The sequence below is a fragment of the Mustela erminea genome, chromosome 5 (assembly GCF_009829155.1).
Source record: "Mustela erminea isolate mMusErm1 chromosome 5, mMusErm1.Pri, whole genome shotgun sequence".
Classification (NCBI taxonomy): Eukaryota; Metazoa; Chordata; class Mammalia; order Carnivora; family Mustelidae; genus Mustela; species Mustela erminea.
In genome coordinates this window covers 131517450-131538408 of record NC_045618.1, presented here as the reverse complement: position 1 = coordinate 131538408, position 20959 = coordinate 131517450, and the positions used below count along the sequence as shown (strand labels likewise).

At 42.0% G+C, this 20959-nt stretch overlaps 1 protein-coding gene across 19 annotated transcripts in view; it reads left to right on the top strand.

The window, feature by feature from the left end:
• TTLL5 (tubulin tyrosine ligase like 5) overlaps window positions 1–20959 on the top strand; it is a 283373-nt gene that overhangs the window by 29718 nt on the left and 232696 nt on the right. For all 19 annotated transcript variants that reach the window (XR_004286139.1, XR_004286135.1, XR_004286136.1 and 16 more), the window contains exons 7-9: window positions 2799–2881; window positions 9947–10016; window positions 10454–10538. Coding sequence is in view for 8 of the 19 variants with exons in the window: in XM_032344877.1 (XP_032200768.1) it covers window positions 2799–2881; window positions 9947–10016; window positions 10454–10538 (238 nt within the window). In the remaining 11 variants the exon portion in view is untranslated. The remainder of the gene's footprint in view (window positions 1–2798; window positions 2882–9946; window positions 10017–10453; window positions 10539–20959) is intronic.

Genomic DNA, 20959 nt, shown 5'->3' with positions numbered 1-20959 from the left:
TTCCTCCATCAGTTCAAGCATGACCTGTCTTTTAGAAGGATTGCTTCTTTAGTGTATTAGTTTAGTGTATTTTTGAAACTTGTGTGTGTGCTACTTTTTAACAAAAATGAATTTGAAAGGTTAGCAGAACACATGGAATTAATATAGCCATAACTCAAAGCCACCATGCTTAGCCCCAGGGCAGTTACTATAGGCAAATGGTGTTCCTCAGTCCCCCAAACAAATCACTTACTAACGTCATCACCAAACACCACAGCAGGACTCACTGTGTTTGTGGAAAAGGGGGAACAGGGACAACGTGATAGTAGAAGGGTCTTCTCGGTTTCAGGCTTGCCAGGATGCCAGTGATTCTTTACCAGTTGTCTAGAATCTATGACCTCTGCACTAAAATTCATTTGGCGGTGGGGAAAGGAGCCAACACTGTTAGGTTAGTTGTGTTGCTAAGGTTACGTCTTAGGGGAGAAACCCACCTACTGGTACCACTTCCTCTTTCAAAGAGGCTTTCCTCTTCTTCTCGATGTCTGTCTTAAGTTCTTCTCTTCCTTCAGTGTCATGTCCCCTTAGCATATTGTAACCCAGAAATTTCCATTTTCTCCATGACTCGCGTTCCTGTCCCTCTGCAGCTCACTTGCGTGTGTGCGCTAGGAGAGTTTCGAGAAGGAGAGTGGCACAAACAGGTTAGCTTTTAGAAAAATAACTGTGAAATGAATCGGAGGGCACGGGGGAAGAATACGGTGATGACTTGGAGGTTATGACAAGACGTGTAGTTGGATTGAGCTAGGTAGCTGGAGTAGAAGAGAGGGAGCAGAAAGAATGGTAGAATAAAGTGAACCAACTGGCTGTGAGTAGTGAGGCAAGGGCCAAAGATGGCTGCAGCCAGGAGCCTCGGCACGTCTTTCACCAGGGATCATAACCAGGACTGTAAAGGAAGCGCTATTAAAAGGGATGAAGAGTGTGAAATTTGGGGCCGGGTACGGATTGGAGAGGCCTACAGGTTTCCACGGGGTGATTTGCAGGCAGCTGTAAAGCCAGGGTTGAGTTCTGGCCAAAGGTAATAGATCCTGGAAGTTGCAGGGATGGAGGAAGAGGTGATTATTAGAGAAAAAGAGAAGAAGCACCCCAGAGAGGAGAGTGAGCTTGAAGACATGAACAAGGGAATGGGGTCCCGGAGGAGATGGGAGAGGGTTAAATCAAGAACAGACATGTGGAAAGAGGCTCCGCATCACTCATCAGGGAAACGCAAATCCGAACTTCAACGAGATGTCACCTCACACCTGGCAGAATGTCTAGTATCAAAAAGACAGGAAATGACAAGTATTGGTGAGGTTGTAGAGAAAAGGGAGCCCCTTGTGTACTGTTGGTGGGAAAGTAAATTGGTGCAGCCACTATGAAAAACAGTGTGGAGGTTCCTGAAAAAATAAAAATAGGAATAGCATATGACCCAGCGATTCCAGCTCTCGGTATTGACAGGAAGAAGATGAAAACACTAATTCAAAAAGTTATGTGCTTATTGCTGCATTATTTACAACAGCCAAATTCTGGAAGCAACCTCACTGTCCATTGATAGACGATGGATAAATGTGTGGTATATATACACGATGGAATATGACTCAGCCATAAAAAGAATGAAATCTTGCCATTCGTGACAACATGGGTGGACCTAGACGGTATTACACTGAGTGAAATATGTCAGAGAAAGACAAACACTGTATGATTTCACTTATGTGTGGAATATTAAAAAACAAGACAAATAGATAAACAAAAATGAGAAGACTCCTCAATACAGAGAACACGCTGGTGGTTGTCAGAGGGGAGGCAGTGGGCGGGGGGGGGGCGGTGAAACAGGTGAAGGGGATTAAAGAGGTACAAGCTTCCGGTTATGAAATAAACGAGTCATGGACATGAAAGGTACAGTGTAGGGAAGGCAGTCAGTATTGTAGTAACCGTCTGTGGGGACAGATGGTAACTATGCTCATTGTGCTGTTTCATTGTGTATATAGATGTTGAATCACTGTATTGTGCAAAAAAAAGTAAAGGGCACCTTTTCGATCACTTGTAAATTAATGTCCTCTTGCGCCACTTGCACACAGTTTGACTGACAGCGATTTTTTTCATCCAAGCTAAGAGAAATCACTTAAGGAATGCTGTCATTTCAGGTGATCTAGTGTTTGACCCCCAGTGGCACTGTCTGCAGTGGGAGCTTCCGGAGGTCCTTGGGTTGACTGAGGCAAGAATCTCAGATTCCCATAGGCTGTTCGTGATAGTCATAGACCAGTATGAGAGAGTTGCCTTATTTATTTATTTATTTATTTATTTTTAAAGATTCCATTTATTTATTTGACAGAGAGAGACCACAAGTAGGCAGAGAGGCAGGCAGAGAGAGAGGAGGAAGCAGGCTCCCTGCTGAGCAGAGAGCCCAATGCGGGACTCGATCCCAGGACCCGGAGATCATGACTCGAGCCGAAGGCAGCGGCTCAACCCACTGAGCCACCCAGGCGCCCCCTTATTTTGTTTTTATCCTCTCATTCAAGAAAGAGCGGAAATGGTGGAAGTAATGTGTAGTTTTGCTGCCTCCTCCTTCCTCCTTTCCTTCCCCTCTCTGCTTTTGTGTTGATGTTTGAAGCCAGTTCAAAAATATAGGTATTTTAGCCTGGTCGCCCTCCACTTAGAAATATGGAAACTTCTTTGGGTGTCTGAGTGGATAAACCATTGTTGAAATTTAAAATAATAAACTCTTGTCCTTTCTTTCTCTCTGTTTCCTCTCTGTCCCTCTTTTAATCTCCCAATATTTTGAGCAGATTCATATTCAAAGGACCGGGGACCTTGGATAGTAAAACCAGTGGCCTCTTCTAGGGGGCGGGGCGTCTACCTGATCAACAATGTAAGTATGCAGCAGGTGGCACCCTCTCTTCTTCCTCTTCTATTTCTTTCTTTCTTTCTTCTTCTTCTTTTTTTTAAGTAAGTTTTAAACACTCCATGTGGGGCTTGAACTCATGATCCCAAGATCAGGAGTCACATGCTTCACCAGCTGAGCCAGCCAGGCGCCCCCTTACCCTGCCTTCTTACTAGTTTTTTCTTGTTTCACCCCTTGTCTTAGCTACTAATATGATTTTTTTTTCAATTAAGAGTAGGTGTTCCCTTCTGAAATCTGCATTCAGACATGTGAGTCGATGGTGGGTAGGAGTTGGCTACTAGTCGCCTTACCAGCAGTAACCTCTTCCTGTTCCAGCAGTTACTCCGTGGCTAAAAAGTCAGTTGATCAAATGTTAGGGAAGAGAAGCCTTTGGTGTCAGCAGAAAAGAGGTTCCTTTTCCACTTGAAGCATATTGTCATATTAATTCCTCAGTACCAATCATTAATTGGTAGCATATACATTTAGTTTCTAGTGTGAGAATTGTGGGTTCCTGCCCTCGAGATCATCGAGGAAATTAACCTCAGTTTGGTATGGCATCCTTGATGCTGTTTCTGCATCTCCCTCCCCCTCATCCTCTTCTTTTTTTTTCAAAACTTGTCAGTATCTTGATTCTTTGCAAAATCCTTATTAAAAGTGGTTTGTAAGTTGAACAAATACAGAATAAATAAAGTAAAATCTCAACCCCAGGCTCACTTCCTAGAAGACTTTTAACAGTAGTTTATAACCTAATGGAGTTGATTTTATGTTTCTTTTCTTGGCTTTCCGTTGTGTTTGTTAAGCCCCAGTTTGATGCGTATTGTATTCACATAACCTCCTGCCTTCCCTTCCACATTCCTGTTCTTTATTGTTTTTATATTTTGAAAGTTTATACAATTATACTATCTTCAGTAACTGTGATTCCATTTCTCTGCTTTATCTATAAGTTGAGTAAAAAGAATTAAACTCAATAGTAACCTCACAGCATTGGAATTCTGAAAAAAATTTTCTAAGTTTTATTTGTTTAAGTAATCTCTACACCCAACGTGGGGCTTGAACTCACGACCCCAAGACCGGGAGTCACATGCTTCTCCCACTGAGCCAGCCTGACACCCCTGGAATCCTGAAATTGAACCAGTATTTCACTCTGGGTCTTTCCTCATTTTTACTCCTGGACATTTGGTCAGCCCTTTTAGTCTGGAAACTAGTGTTTTTCTTTGTTTTAGGGAAAATTATCCTTTTTTTTTTTTGCTTTTGTTTCTGCTTCTAGACCTCATTCTTGAGGCATCCTGGGTCTTTCCTTTATGTCAACTTTCCTCTGGTTTTAAATTCTGTTTCTTGATCTTTCTGGATCACCAGTTTGGACTTTATCCATTTTAGTATTCATTTTATCTACTATATTTCTCTGTTGGCTATCATATTTTATATAAATCCTTACTTTCTGTTTGCCTTTTTTTTTTTTTCAATTAAAAAAAGCCTGTTGTTGCTTAATGGATTAATGGGTGCGGTATTGGCCTTAGTGAGGATATCAGTTGAAAGTTTTTTTGAAAGTTTTCTTTTGTTTCATGAGTTTTCTTGGGATTGTCTTTTTTTACCCCCTGCTGTTAGGTTTTCTCAGTGTCAGTGACCTTGGGTGTATTTATGAACTAAAGACTAGACTGAAACTGACAGCTGGCTCAGGTTTTGGGTACTCTTGTTTAGGACTGATTCCCTGCAAAGTTTCTCCCTGGACAGAAGGCGAACTCAGGTTGGTGCGAGGATAAATGGTGTTGACTGACAGGCCGAGCCTCAGGTGGGTGTGAGTGAGGAGCATGTGTCTTCCTGCCGCCCTGCCAAAACAGAACAGGCCTAACTGTGAATTACAGAGGAAGATTCTGGTGATTTCCCTTCTGGGCAGCACTATCTTTCCTGTCTTTTCCTCTCTGTGTCTGTTGTAGGGATAGAGCCGCCTCAAATTCCACTCTTCTGTCAAATCCCTCTGCCCACACAAGATGTCCTCCTCAGAGTATTATCATTAGGTTTTATCCTGAGGGCAAAGCTCTGGGTGTTGGAGGAAGCCCCCTGAATTAATTAAGAATTAATTATCTGATTTTCGTTCCTTGGCCCACTCCTGCTCCTCATTTTTGTTTCCTGCCAGCTTGGAGCTTCTCGGAGGCTCCTTGAGAAGATCATTCTCACCTCTGGTAATTTGCTTCCTTTGCTCTGTTTTCTCAGCCTGATCCCATCTGCTTTCTGTCTTTGAGGGTTTCCTTCAACTTTTGGTCTCTTACTGGCTCCTTTAAATGTTTTCTAACTTTGTTATCATTTCGTTCTTTTAAAAATATCTTCTCTGTCCTTCCAGTGGGACTCTGGAAGGGAAGAAGGGGAGGTAGATATGTGTGTGTGTGTGTGTGGTCAAGTACTCTGTTTTCAAATTCCCCAATTTTCTTTTTATGTGGTCCGAGCTATTTCCTACATGTGCACAAACTAACTTTCTGAGAGGTCTTTCACATCGAAAAATCCTTAAATTCAGTCTGGACTGAAAACTGTTCGGTGACTACTGATGACTGGACCTTACTGAGCCTCGTTCTAGTATAGGAGCTACTCCAGCCTGAGGCCTAGGCTACAAGTCCCTTTACCTGGCCCTGGATCAGTCCCTCTGGAGGCCTTTTGCCCCTGAGTCTCTTGGGACAGAAGGCCCTGGTCATATGGCTTGGAGGTCTCTTTTCTTGTTTCTGTTCTGACCTTGGCGTGAAGGCTCCTGTCTGACAGCTTTTCCTTCGGCTCCGTGCCAGGAGCTCCAGTGTTGTTTGAATCTCATAGACGGCACTCGTTTGGGTTTGGGTTTAGCTGCCAAATGGAATTGCTATTGAAAGTCAACTGTGGTACAAGTTTGCTTTTTATTTTCTTAGACATGAGTCAAAAGGAATAGGATCTATTTCCAGCTCATCTGGGACGTTTTTCTTTTGGAATGCACTTTTGCTCTAGTGATTTGTTATTTTGAAACCAACATCATAAAGAATAGAAAAGTTAAACTTTCCTTGGTGGGGCTGAGAACCCGGTGCCCTAACTCTTCCCTGGATGGAGTTTCATAGAGGGTGACAAGTCTTTAGAGAATGCGTTTGGCAGGCTTTCCTTCTGCCTCCCACTTCTCCCTGGGCTGAATCCCTAGAGACCCCCTGCATAGATCAAAGTACTTGGCAGGACCCTTTGCCTCCCTCCTCCCCCTCAGTGCAGCTTTGGAATGAGTCTGATTCTTTGAGGTATTTGGTGAAGGTGCCAGACAGAAGCCTGGGAAGATGCCAGTAGGCACCAGGGGAGCTGGCAGCATGTGGACATAATGGGAAAATATTCCCATTTCACTCCAAAAACTGGAATTTTATCACCTTTTACTCAGACCTACAAACCATGTAGTTAATACTCCTCTCTCTCTCCTTACACACAAGGCCTCACCATCCTGTCTTTTCCATACCTGGATCCTTTCCCATGGAATATGTGACCCATTAGCCAACTGGATGAAGTAACTCTTTCCAAGGCTGCTGCCTGCTTTCCTTTTAGATTTGTTGGGGTGGAGGGAGTGCTCAGGCGGAGGGTCTGTGAACAGAACTAACGGGAGTGGGTGAGGGACTGGGGGGGTGGGTGGAGTTAGGTGTGAAGGCCAAATGAAAACATCTTTCCTTGTCTTCCCCACTGGAGAGGGCCTCTTATTAAAAATTCCCAATTATAGTCATAACCTTCTGGAAAATGTCTACAAATACAACTTTTACCATTACAAGAACAGGATAAAGGATAGAAAAGGCGTTACTTTTATGAAATACCAAAGGGAGAAGCGTGAGCTCTTACAGACGGAAGTACCTTGGCCTCTCAGCTGACATGCATGGCTTCTTAAGATGTGCTCTTTACCTCTAGAAATACAGCACAGAGGAGCACAGTTGCGTTTGCCCCAGCTCCCTCAGTAACCATGACTAAATGCTGTATTTTCCCAATTTGGTGTATTCAAGTTGAGGAGGGAAAGATCTGGCATTTTCTGATTAAGGTACAAATTTGATTATGGAGGTCAAATTTCGTCATCCTCTTCTAACACATTAGCCATAGTAAATACAACATTAATGTTTTCTTTGAGATTTTGAAGTAGCAGGAGAATAGGTCACTCTATTTACTTCCTATATTTGTGAATATAATTCTTTATAGTGCTCTTTCTGTTTGTTTCTGTTTGTTTATATGTTGTTATCTTAAGTGCTCTCTGTTTTTTTATCATGGTTCAAGAACTATTTAGGGAGTCCTTGCTGTGTGCCAGGTGCTGCCACTCCTTAAAACCTTTTGAGGAATAGGGATTATCTCTTAATACTAACACTGATAGCTAATGTGTCTTAATTATGACTTAGTGCGCAGCTCTGAGTGGAATGGCACGTTGTGCGCCGTGATGAAGGCTTAGTAAGAACTTAGTAGAACCATAGAGTTACTCTTGACTTTATACTGGTAGGTCTTGAGCATTTAATGTGTGCCTGTCATGGTACCTTCCAAATATAAACTCAGTTAGTCTTTAGAAGAACCCTACGTGGTTACTGTAAGTGTTTCCTTAGTAAGTGGTAGAGTCAAGATTATAACTCAGGTCTAGTTGATTCCAGAGCATAACACTCTTAACCACTGTACCATTCTGCCTTACAATAACTTAACAGATACCATGAGCTTTAATCTCAAAGTCCAATTAGAAACATGGATATGTGTCCAGCTTTCCCAACAATTTAGACCTTGCTTTAGCATGCTTTGGAGGGCAATTTGAGCTTGGAATTGAAATCATTTGAAATGAGTTAGTTGGGAAATGATGAAACAGGCTTGAAAATACCAAAAAGCTTTCATTAGTTGCTTCTTAGTATAACATTATACAAAGAAACTATACCCAAACTATTTTTTTCTTTGATGAACTACAATTTAACTCTTGATGTAGGTAGAAATGAGAGGCTCAGGCCACTGGACAAATATTAAATAATGTACGAGATAATGCATAACTCAAGGGATACATGTGTATGATGAGGGAGGGGAGGGAGGAAGTGGGCAAGGACATTAGATGTGTCATGGAGTGATGGCCATCGCCAGTGTAGTCTCTGGTTCCGAGGACAGTTGGATGGTCACGTATCTGCCGCAGCCTATAGGTGTTACTCAGTGGGAAGAGGTCTGCATTTGTTTAATTTTAGGTTTGGAACGCAGCCCGAGGCTTGCTCCTTTGTACTATGATTCATCACTTCTTACATACTAAGCTGACTCAAAATGGAGATAGTGCTTGTGAGAAAGTGATCAAGAAATGTAAGGGAGTCCGGAAATGGTGTGGGCAATCAGGTCCATGAGTATGAATCAGCACTGACCGTCGCTGGGTCCGTGTGATGCAGCAGTGGGAGAAGAGCGGGGAATCTCTTTATCTTAACTCTGGGGTTGCTCATCGTGGTTGTGATGATGTTACAGGCCACAAAATTATCCTTATTTCATGGTAACTGTAGTATTTGGGGGTAGCAAATGCATTATTATAAAGACCGTCTTGTGAATTTGGGGGCTAGTATGTCAGGTCAGAACTTTGGGGAAAGATGTGAATCGTACTCTAAGAGTTAAGTCTCTGAGGCAGACTGGCTGGGTTCCAGTGCTCCTCTGTCACCATGTGACTTTGTCACCCTCTCTGACTCTTTCCTCATCTGTAATATTCGAATGGTGATATACCTACCTCAGAGGGTTGGGTGAGGACTGTAGGAAATATTACTCGTGAAGAATTAGAACAGAGCTGGACGTGTAGCAAATGTTCCATGCATTTATTACATTTCTTTTCATGCAAATATTAATAGTTACTTCTGTTGCTTCTACTGTAGCCATTATCATTACAATTATGAATATAGCCACTTCCCTTTTCCAGTCCTTTTGTCCTGTATAGATTGTGGTGGCTTCCAACTGACTTTTCTGTCTTCATCTAATCTCAATTAGAGTTGTGCTATTCCATATATTTTAATCTTACTATTAAGAATCCACAAACATTTCCTCCTTCCCACCATGTTCAGGCTAAACTTCCTTTGTTGGGGGTTCAAATCCCTTTGCCGGTGGTGTCCCCTCCCTCCTGAGATTCTAACCAGACCTTTCATTATTCCTCAGGTCGGTCTTTTAGCCCCAGGTCATTGGTCTGCGTCCTCTCCTTTAACTAAAGTTTGTGCCTGCCACCTTTCCGTGGCAGCTTCCTTTCCTTTCCACCATGTGCTAGTAGCTTTCAACACTCGCTTCTGCGCCTACTCTTCCAGAATAGATGTTTCCTCACTGATTCACAAAACTGGGCAGCGCTTGTACTGAGCAGTCCCACGTCTTGCACTTGTAACTATGCTGCTTTGTGTTCTTTTAACTTGTACATTTTGCTGTCCCCTTACCTAAATATTAAAGCCTTTGGAAGGACGGGTTAGGGTCTATGAGGGCAGGGATTCTCTCTGTCTTCACTGGATCCTCAGTGCCTTATGAGTATCAAACAGTCCTCATGATTCTTTATTGTATAACAACTCTTTTTTCATTGAAAAACCCTTTAAGATCTAGTTCAGTCTTTTTAAAGTAGCATAGGAAATACAACTGAATGAATCAATGAAACATCTGTCCTGTTTCTCAAGGAAAATGCCAGGATCCATTGGGAAAAGATCTGTAAGTTCTCTAAGCAGCTTGATGAAAGCCTTTGCTTAAGAATAATGGTAGTATTTTAAAATTTCCATCACACCTTACATTTTGGAGAAAGCACGTTTTTATTTATTTTTTAAGTAGCTTTTATTTTCTTGGCATGTAACTTTTTAATATCATGTATGTAAATCTTTAAAGCTGTTATTGCTCTCTTTATTACGTGAGAAGTGGTATGTAAATTTATTTTTCCCTCATTGTAATTGGATACCCATAGTGTTTATAAGTGTTGTGTTACCTGACCAGTTGAATGTAGGGGTAGGTTGGAATAAAACCTTCCTTAAGAGATGTAGTTTTCCGCTTTCTTGTTACTGAAAGGGCAAGAACTCTGCTCCCTCATTGTGAGTTAGGATTTCTGTCCTTTTATTCTTTCTCTTTATTCAATAGCCGAACCAGATTTCCCTGGAGGAGAACATCCTGGTCTCCCGTTACATTAACAACCCCCTGCTCATAGACGGTGAGTTGAGATTGGGCCCTTGACGGGCTCAATCTTGCTAATTTTAAAGAATATTTTCACAGTCTTCTCTAGTAAGTCTTTATGAAGCTGGCATAATTCTTGGCAGCTGTGGCTCCAGATGAGGCTGGTGCCTTACCTACCTCATAGGATTATTTTGAAGATGAAATGAGAGAATAGAAAAGAAAAGTGCTTTGTAGTACATCTACGTGAGAGCTGCACAGTCTGTATATGTAAGCTCTCTTTCTCAATGGATGTGTATGATTGATATATATATATATATATATATGTATACATATATATATATGTTTATTTATTTGTAGGAAATGAGTAATGACTTATTCTTAAAGGGCAAGGTATGCAGGCAGTATGTGTTTTGTGGGGAGAGGAAGACTATTCTTTCTTTCATATTTCTTTATGAACCCCAATTTTTTTTCTAGATTTCAAGTTTGACGTGCGCCTCTACGTGCTTGTGACTTCCTATGATCCTCTTGTCATCTATCTCTATGAAGAGGGATTGGCTAGGTAAGAGACTTTGGGGGGAAGGGGTGTTTATCAAAATGGCTCCATTTAACGAGTGTGTTAAGATCAGGCTGTTTCTCTTACATTCAACTCAGAAGATGAACCCAGATGGGCTTCAGTTGGCTGAACATCAGTCATGTTACTTTGCAGTCTCCCTTGCATCTCTGTACATAGGAATGTGCCTCTCTATATAAACCCACACCTTTCCCAGCAGGGATCCAGGATCACGTTGTGTTTTCAGGCCACGGTGGTAGTTATGATGACCCTAGGGTCATACCTGAGATACCCTGAGATAATTTGTCACTTTTCTTCACAACTGATCTAGGAAGGAAGAAATCCAGTATCGATATACCTGTTCTATAACAGACATTTATTTCAGTCCTCCCAATGACCTTGTAGTTAATGCAGTTTTGCAGTTGGGGAAATGGGCTTCCGGGGGTGAGGAGAGAACTTGGTCGCTTTTCAGAGCTCTCTCACCTGGATGGTAGTGGAGTGGGGCTTTGAACTGGTGGATATCACTCCAGAGCTCATAGCTTGAGCTGTTTCATGGCCTCTTGTTGCCCTTTTGTATTTTGGAGACATTAGCTGCTTTTTTTTTTCCCTACCTGTAAATAATAAACCCTACAGTGGTTGTATATACATTCTGTTTCTCTTGATGTACTTTTTAGGTTTTAAGATAATGAAAGTGACTTACTTACAAAATTAAACTCAAGTTTTAATAATTTGAAGGTTTTTTTCCACAGCCAGAAAATTTTACCGGTGATATAGGCCTTTTAATTTGTTTAGAATAAGTATGTAATTTTGCTGTGCTTGTATTCTTTTCCCCTACAAAACTAATATGTAAATCTCTTTACTAACTAGCTTGCTCTGAAGTTCCTTTTCTGCTTGGTGGCCTTATTGGACCCAGCAGTTGAGGACTTACTTTGCATCTGCAGTCAGCCACAGCAGGCTAAAAAGTATGGTCTGTATTTGTGAATTTTAGAAAATGCACTTGGAAGATGGGAAATATCACGGTTAAGAGAAGGCTACCTATCTAAGTTTAGGTGCTTTGACAAGAATTATTGTCCTCTGAAAGCTGTTATTTTCTTTTTTTTAAGAATTTATTTATTTATTTGACAGAGAGAGATCACAAGTAGGCAGAGAGGCAGGCAAAGAGAGAGAGAGAGAAGGAAGCAGGCTCGCTGCTGAGCAGAGAGCCCGCCGACATGGGACTCGATCCCAGGACCCTGAGATCATGACCTGAGCTGAAGGCAGAGGCTTAACCCACTGAGCCACCCAGGTGCCCTGGAAGCTGTTATTTTAGAATGTTATTTTAATTCTGTCATGGACTCACATTTTTTGATGCATCCTGTGACTGGAATCAGGGTGAGCGCCTTTAACTGGCTTGTAGCGGGTTGAGGTGAGCCTCCCCTTCCCCTCTAGGTGGCAGCGACAGCATTCAGAAACACGGTCATGGAAGATTCCTGAGTCTGAGTGTGAGGAACACTGAAGGCTACTGAAGCTCTGTGGTTCTAGACTCTTGTTCCTTGGAAGGGAGGGGGAAGCTAAAATCTTTCTCAGTTCTTAGGGAAAGGGCTGACCCGGGCATCTGAGCACACCAGGCCTCCTAGCTCACATCAGCTTTTCATAGGCAGACAGTTTTTTGTCGTGTTTGTAGACACACGTGCTCTCAGACTTTGAAGTAAAGGTTTAAAAGCTGAATCCCCATACTATGTAGATCAAAAAGAAGGGAAAAGAAACCCTTTCCTCCTGCTCAGGAGTATAAGATGCTTGAGGTGTTTCCGTTTTCTAAGTCGAGGTACATGAGCTGATCCTCTTGTCCAACGTGAGCTTCTCCACCTCCTTCCCTCCCTGCCTCCTCACCCCATCTTGCCTCCTGTGCCTTTTGCAGGGACTGATGATGTCCTGCCACAAAGTGAACTTCTTGAATCGGGAAAAGACCTCAGGGTTACACCCACTGTTTCTCAAGGATGCCATACCAGCATCTTCTGCATATTATTCTGAAGACCTTGCACTCATGCTATCAGTAGCCCTCTCTGTTGGTAAAATTTAGTGTAGCTTTCAGGCCTCAGTGGTTCAGATATGATATGAGAGCACTACAATGTTCATTATAGAACTTCCTCCAGATATGCGAGTGCTGTGTCTAGCGGGTGTGTGTGGGAAATCAGATCCACTAAATTGAGTAACTGTCTTCCCTCACCCCCAGCAGGGACTGAGTGTGTGTATGTGTGGGTGTGTGTGTGTACTTTTTTTTTCCCCACCAGAATTATTTGGAAGACAGTTTAAAAAAACAAAAAAAACTCAGACCAAATTGAACCAAGTAATAATAGGACTATTCAGGGCTTGGGCTCAGTTAATGTAAAAGTATAGGTACATCTCCAGGCTTCACACAAGTATGGTGCAATATGGCCTGTGCCTGGCTATTAGTGAGGCCTGCGAGGCTCCACTGCCGTTCACAGCCACTTCCACGTACCCGAGCTCCTGTGTCTTAACTCACTGTGTATCTTGGCATTCATCTGCTTCTTTTTAATCCTCAGAATCTGCTCAACTGTGTCATTACATTCAACAATAGTCCATAGCGTCTCCAGATCTGCAGCCTCTGGTAATTTGGGGTCACGTGTGTTTTCTGTAGACATTGCTGAAGATAATCAGTTCGGGATGAGATTACTAGGCTGTTTTACTTTGAGGCTCAACAAGGAAAACCGTAATTTTTCCTAAAGAGAAAGCATTGGCAGCAAATTTAATTGGCTTCCTCTTTAGAAAAGAAGGGCTTTCTCCTGTGTCACTTCTGTTTCGGGCCCCAAATTAATGCTTAGGAGACATAAAGATTAAGTGCATTTCCCAAGACTGTTTTGTAAACTAGATATTTTGTGTCAATTCTTGACCTTTTTAAACTTACTAAGAAAAAGACCAGAAATAGTTTCTTTTTAGATTAATAATTTCCAGTTGTCTTTGTTGTTTTATTAGCACAGAAAAACTGTCATTGTTTTCCTATACATTGGCAAACTATGGAGATGTTTAGAAAAAGAATTGGGTTCCTCATATTTGGGCCCAGCATTTTTGCCCCAGAGGTTCACCCTGTTTTTGAGTTTGACAAGTGTGTTCCTGCTTTGCACCAGCAGGGGACACTCAGTTTCCAGAGAGGGATACCATTCTCTACCAAAATGGTGTAGATTCTTTTTCTTGTCAGAGGTGGGATCCAAAAAGACTTTGTCCTGGATTTTACAGTTTCAAGTGGATCCAGTATGTGGTCTAAACGATTTGATGAGGCCTTTTTTGAGACAGAGCTAATAGGCACATTTTCACTACAACGGGAAAAATAAAAAGTCAAAATTGACTTGAAAACCAAGTGTGTTGTCAGACACCCAAAGATAGGTCGCACTGGCAACTCGAGGGCAGCAAAGGTGCCCATCCACAGAACTGGAAGCTCCCATCCACACTGGAAGGTGGGAGGCGAGGGCGGTGAGAAGGTCCGTCAGGCGCTGCCTCTCTTCTGCCTTAGCCGAGTGATTCAACAGGAATTCAGAAAAGACCCCAAAGCATTTGTAATGCCTTTCCCTTCTTCCCCACCCCCCAGTTCCTTCTTCAGTAGCCTTCCTTGCTAATTAACACTGGCTCCGCAGGGATATTTACCTTTTCTCTGCTGGATTCCTGTGGTTTTGAAAGAATTCAGGTACTCGTTGGTTGCCAAGGAATTCACATTACCTCACAGGCTGCACACTGTCCAGAGTCTGCCACAGCAGTGAGGGGGGGTGGGGGGCTGTGGAGACAGCAGCGAGGGCAAGAAAACCCTCTCCGGTGCTCATTGTCACCCTCGCTGGCAGGCCCCTGCTGTTTGTGAAGTTTGAGTCATTTCTGGCTCCGAAGACCAGGGATCAGGCTGGTAATCTCCTCCCAGACGGCTCCGTGGGGCGCTGCCTCGTCACTGCAGCGCGCTGGCAGTCTCCCGCCTGCAGCTGGTTGACAGCAGATCAGAGAGCCCTTGGGCCTCTCGTTCTTGTCCGTAAGATTTGTCTGGGTCAGGCCAGGATGAAACCCAGTGGCTCCTGGCAAGGCCGCCGGAGGTGCTGTCTCTTCATTCTCTGGACCTTTCTGGCTCAGCATGGCTACACCTGCTGCAAGATAACTCAGGTGCCCCAGCCAGGGGCTCCACGGGGCTGGCTTCCTTTTTCTTTTGTACTTTTGGACTGAAGGTTTGTTAGATGATGTGGACTCTCAAAGGGGAGGGGCTCACTGCCCTACTTCCAGATTATCTCTGACTCCGGCTATTCTGCTGTGTCCGTGAAAAACAACATAGGTTTTGAATGGAGGAAGAGGGTTAAAAGGATTCCACTAAGTCTGTGCTTTCCTTCCTGTTTTGGTTCCACACTGGTGATGTTCCTGGGACAAGCAACTCATGTGCAGTTTCAATTCATACTTGCCCAGTACCTTCTATGTGCCTAACACAGGATCCCTACCCATGGACACTCAAGAGTTTTAGACAGATCGTTATTGTTGTCCCCATTCTCATGGAGAAACTTTAAGAAGCAAAAAGGAAATGTAGCTTTTGACTTCAGAATTCATTATTAGGGGGCACCTGGGTGGCTCAGTGGGTTAAGCCTCTGCCTTCCACTCAGGTCATGATCCCAGGGTTCTGAGATCGAGCCCCATGTCAGGCTCTCTGTTCAGCCAGGAGCATGCTTCCTCCCTTCTCTCTCTGCCTGCTTGTGATCTCTCTCTCTGTCAAATAAATAAATAAAATAGTTAAAAAAAAAAAAGAATTCATTATCAGAACAAAGATTATGTATTTCAGTGTGGTTTATAAAAAGGCATATACTTCTCCATCGGTGGGCTATGAAATAGTAAACAGAGTTTCAGATTTGGCAAAGAAGTCCAGGCTACCTCCTCCCCCTTATTTTTTATTTTTTTGGTTTAAAGGTCAAGGCTGTGAAATGCTGTTGTCAGAGCTTTTTCTAAATTTTGATTTCATTAAGAGGGAGATTCAGGACTCAATTCATCACTTTGATTTCAGTATGTGCCAGCATAAGTATTTGCAAATGTGGTCCTGGGGTGGCTGGTGAATTACGTCTTTTAGGTTGCGGCCAATGAAGAGCTCGCGTTGAAGCTTGCAGACCTAGATGGGTTGAAATTTGATATGTGAAGTTCTAAATCAGGGGTCACAAACCTACAGACTCCCAAGGACATTCACTGAGAGGGAGCATGAGTGTGAGTAGGGGGAAGGGCAGAGGGAGAGAGAATCCCAAACAGACTCTGCCTTGAGCAAAACTTGAGGCTCCATCTCACATACCTGAGATCACAACCTGAGCCAGAATCAAGAGTTGGACACTTAACCGATCAAGCCACCCAGGCACCCCGAGAATATCTAGATTTTTATTGAGAAACTTACTTCTGTTTTTAGACTTTGAATTTTGAAACCATTTCAGACTTCTAGAAAAGCTGTAAAAGTAGCGCAAAGTTACATTTTACCCTGCATCTAGAGATCCCATTCGGATTTTGCCATTTGTCCTAATAATGTTCTCTGTAACAAAAGCCTCTGAGCCCGGATCACGTGGTTTATTTAGTTGTCATGTCTCTTGGTCCCCTTTGGTCTGGAACGGTTCCCTCAGTCTTCCCATGACTTTTATGACCTTAGCATTTGTAAAGATGACAGGCCAGTCATTTTTTAGGATGTATTTCCATTGGAATTATCTGATATTTTTTCATGAGTAGACCCAGCTTATGTATTTTTGGCCATAATACCACAGAAGCGATGCCATGTTGTTATTGCATTAAAACTGATGGCACGCGATAATGATTTATTGGTATTTGACCACTTGGTGAAGGTTATGTCTACTAGATCTGTCTGCTGTAAGATTACTTTGTTTTCCGCTCTCTCATTAATAAGTGTCTTCTGAGGAGATTTTGAGACCACATAAAATCTCATCCCTCCTCTCGCTTTAACTCAGTGATTTTACTCTCCATTGATGTTTCTTGCCCGAGTTATTACTATGACAGTTGCCGAATGATGACTTTCTGATTCCATTAATCCTTTTCCTTTTATTTTTTGGCATTTTATTCCAAGGAAGAGCTGTCTCTTCTAACCGTTTATTTATTCATTTATTTATTTATACCAGTGGGGACTCAAGGACTCCTCTGTTTTATTTGATGGGTTATAATCCTTTATTATCAGGATTTATTTTGACATCATATTGTCTCAGATTTGGCCAGTGGGAGCCCCTGTAAACTGGCTTTTGTGTCCTCTCATTTCTTTGAGCACAAGATGTTTCAGGCTTCTCTCATTCTTTCTGCGCCCCAGCTCTAGAATCAACCATTTTCTCAAAGGGGCACTAGTTGCTTTTAATGGAGAACAGTATTTAGAAATCAAGACCCAAGAGCTAGATAATCTCATTGCTCTGGGATATCTCTGCTTTCAGGTCCTTGAAATGGGTAGACCAAGGAAATCTATGTTTGTGTGTGTGTGTATATATATATATATGTATATAGACAGAGACACACATTGCCTTTCATATTTATTTTTGTATCTGTTTCCATACGTTGAAAAGCAGGAATTTATACGAATACCTCCAGTTCTCCTTCAAAACTACAGAGTTCATTTGAGACTTTCTCTGTCCTTGTTTTCTATCTCTCTTCTCCAACAGTGAGAAATCTGACTCTCTTTATCTTCCAACATATTTATTTACCCAATTCCCTTGTGTGTAGCCAATCTCTGGACCTCCTTGGCCACTGTCTCTCTCAGATGCCCTCCTTGTGTGGACTCTGACCCTGTGGGACCGCCATCCTGCATGGATAACCTCTGTGTCCTGCCTGTGGGCCACCTTCCTGTGCTTTCCTCCATCGTCCTCCATACCAGTCATGGCTGTAGGAAGGAAGGTCTAGTTTTTAAACACTGGCCAAATCATCCAGGTGTTTTGTTTTGTTTTGTTTTGTTTTAAAACAATTTGTGGGCTAATCAGAACTTGATTGGTAGGCTGGTAGAACCTCTAGTCTAGATAATACGAAGGAGATGTTGGGAACTGGTGACCAGAGATGAACATGGTCTTTTAATAGGGGCTTTAGTGAGAACCCTATCATTTTAGGAGGGAAGAGATGAGTGTTCATACACCTATGTGGCCTTCTACATTCCCCATCGGGCTAAGCAAAATAGAGGATGGCTTTTGGCTCTTTTGGTAACTTTCCACCGAGCCTAAGTTTGTTTTTGTTTTTGTTTTCTCTAATTCTCACTTCTGACTGCTTTTTACGCTCTTTAGAAGCCCCCTGTGTGACACCAATAATCTCGTCCTTGCTGGAGTTCAGAATATAAATTCCTCAGGGAGAAGGAAGATTAGGACGAAGAAACATTGTTAGAGATGCAATCCGATTGAAAAAAGAAGTGTAGCAATGACAGATGAGTGGAGTACCAGGTTACTCAACTGGCAGGCTTTTGCCAATCTTTTCATGTTGTCGATCAAGTTAGATCAGATCATCATGTCAAGGAGAGATGAAAAGCCTCTTTCTCTGAAGCAGAACCTTTTCCCTCCCTCTCCATCATTATCCTTTTGAGGGGGAGAGGATGGCAGGAGGTATGTCACTGTGAGGTAATGTCTGGGTGAGGCAGGCAGGCCCCGTGTGGGTCCTCTTTGCATTTCTTAAGAACTTCAGAGAATGACTGTCTCCCACTTGATCGGGGAATGGCTATAGAAGGAAGATTGGGATGCATAGGTAGGGTTTACTTACCGTGCAGTGACATGGTTAGAAGTTAGGTGATAACTACTACTATTTTTCAGAAGTTTCTGAAAAATCAGAGGTCCTTCTCACGCACAGACATAATGGACATCAGACCCTTGTCCCTTAGCCATACATGCCTGGTCAGCATTGTCTCTTCGTCCACATCCTTCTTCCTGTCCTCATGTTTGTTTATTTTAATTTCAGGGTTTTTTGGGGGTTGTTTTTCACTTTTCTTTCTTTGGCTTTCATACATTTCTAGTGCAGGGAATTAGGAAGTGGAGATAGTGGGTGGGTGAGAAGAAATAGAGAGGAGGAACATTTTTAAATGCTGCCCTTTAATGTGGTAGAAATTCATGTTGACTTCATAGTCTGAGTAAGCATATGTAAATAATTTGTAAATCATATGAAAATAAACTTGTGGCCTTCCAGGACTTTTTTTCACACACTTGGATGTGCCTCTTGGGAAAACCACTTTAGCGAAGGGTGATATGGTTATGGCGGTATGTAAACAGGGGTTGATATTTACCATAACCATTCGACTCAAGTGTCCTTTTGTTGATGTTGAGCATCACTGGAAAGTTTTCTCTTTCCCTGGTTACTTCCTTCAGAGGCACGTATATTTTATACTTTGGTCTTCTTTTGGCAGTAGTCCAGGGTATCAAATTGCTGCTCTGTTTTCAGTGGGCTCCATGTTTAATCCCTCCGTCTTTTGCCTTCATTCCAAATTCAGGAATTAGTCTCCTACACGATGCTCATATTTAAGCTGTTCTTGCAGACCTAGGCTTTGTGTGCTGTTAACGCTGCCATGGTTATTTCTTAACATGAACTTTAAAGATCAGCTCTGGTATTTCTGCTGATGAGTTTTAAATCTATATAACGTTATGCCGACAGTTTTTTCTTTTTGCTTCATGTTGTCCATAGAATTCTATGGTGCCACGCACTGTATCCACACCCACGGGGTGTTTCTTGACCAGCTCACGCCCTGTCATCCACAGCATCCCACACACAATTTCCCAGGCATGGGTAACTCTGTTTTTATTTTTCACTCTTCCTATTGGTCTAAGGTTCTGTAAAAGTAGCAGCTACATGTGTTGCAGAGTCAGTGTAGGGGGTGGGGAATATTGATGAATTTATTCAAGTTTCGTTTTTGAACTTAATGTTACTTATGGAAATTAAGTGTGTTATTACAACAGCCAGATCTGCAGACAGCATTATGGAGGGTGAGAAAATAATTCAGTTTAGGGAGAAATGATTATTTCAACATTGAACCAGTTATTTATGGGACAACAACATTGTGACTAAGAACATGAGTTTTGGAGTTGGGACAGCCTTGGTTTCGATTCTGGGTGTGCTATTTTTTTTTTTTTTAAGTTTTCATTTAAATTCCAGTTAGTTAGCATACAGTGTAATATGTGTTTCAGGTGTTACAGTATACTAATTCAACACTTCCAAGCAATACCTGTGCTCATCATAACTAGTACCCTCCTTGATCTCTCCCCACCCTTCACTGTGTAGAAGTTTTTTATTTTGATGTAATCCCAATAATTCATTTTTGCTTTTGTTTCCCTTGCCTCAGGAGACATACCTAGAAAGAAGTTGCTATGGCCGATGTCAAAGAAGTTACTGCTTGTGTTCTCTTCCAGGATGAACTTTATGGTTTCAGGTCTCATGTTTAGGTCTTTAATCCATTTTGAATTTATTTTCATGTCTGATGGAAGAAAGTCTAGTTTCATTCTTTCACAAGTGGCTGTCCAGTTTTCCCAGTACCATTTGTTGAAGAGACTGTCTTTTTCCATTGGATATCCTTTCCTGCTCTGTCCAAGATAAGTTGGCCATAGAATTGTGGGTGCATTTCTCGGTTTTCTGTTCTGTCCTACTCATCTGTGTTTCTGTTTTTTGTGCCAGTACCAGTACCACCCTGTTTTGATGACTATAGCTTTGTAATATAACTTTGAAGCTGGGAATTGTGGTGCTTCCAGCTTTGCTGTGCTTTTTCAAGGTTGCTTTGGCTATTCTGGGTCTTTTGTGGTTCAGTACAAATTTTAGAATTATTTATTCTAGCTCTGCAAAAATGCTGTTGGGATTTTGATAGGGATTGTATTAAATGTGTAGATGGCTTTGGGTAATATAGACATTTTAACAATATTTGTTCTTCCAGTCCATGAGCATGGAATGTCTTTCCATTTCTTTGTGTCCTCTTCAATTTCTTACATAAGTTTTCAGAGTATGGATCTTTTAGCTCTTTGATTAGGCTTATTCCTGGATATCTTACTCTTCTTGTTGTAATTGTAAATGGGGTTGGTTCCTTAGTTTCTCTTTATGCTGTTTCATTTTTGGTGTATAAAAATGCAATGCATTTCTGTATGTTGATTTTATGTCCTGAGACTTTACTGAATTTATCAATTCTAGCAGGTTTTTGGTGGAGTCTTTTGTGTTTTTTATGTATAGTATCATGTCATTTGCAAATAGGAAAGTTTTACTTCTTCCTTGCTGATTTGGATGCATTTTATTTCTTTCTGTTGTGTGACTGCTGTGGCTAGGACTTCCATTACTGTGTTGAATAAAAGTGGTGAGAGTGGACATCCTTGTCTTGTTCCTGATCTTAGGAGAAAAGCTCTCAGTATTTTTTCCCATTGATAATGTTAGTTGTGGGTTTTTTCATATATGACCTTTATTATGTTGAGGTGTATTCCCCCACTAAGCCTACTTTTTGAGGGTTT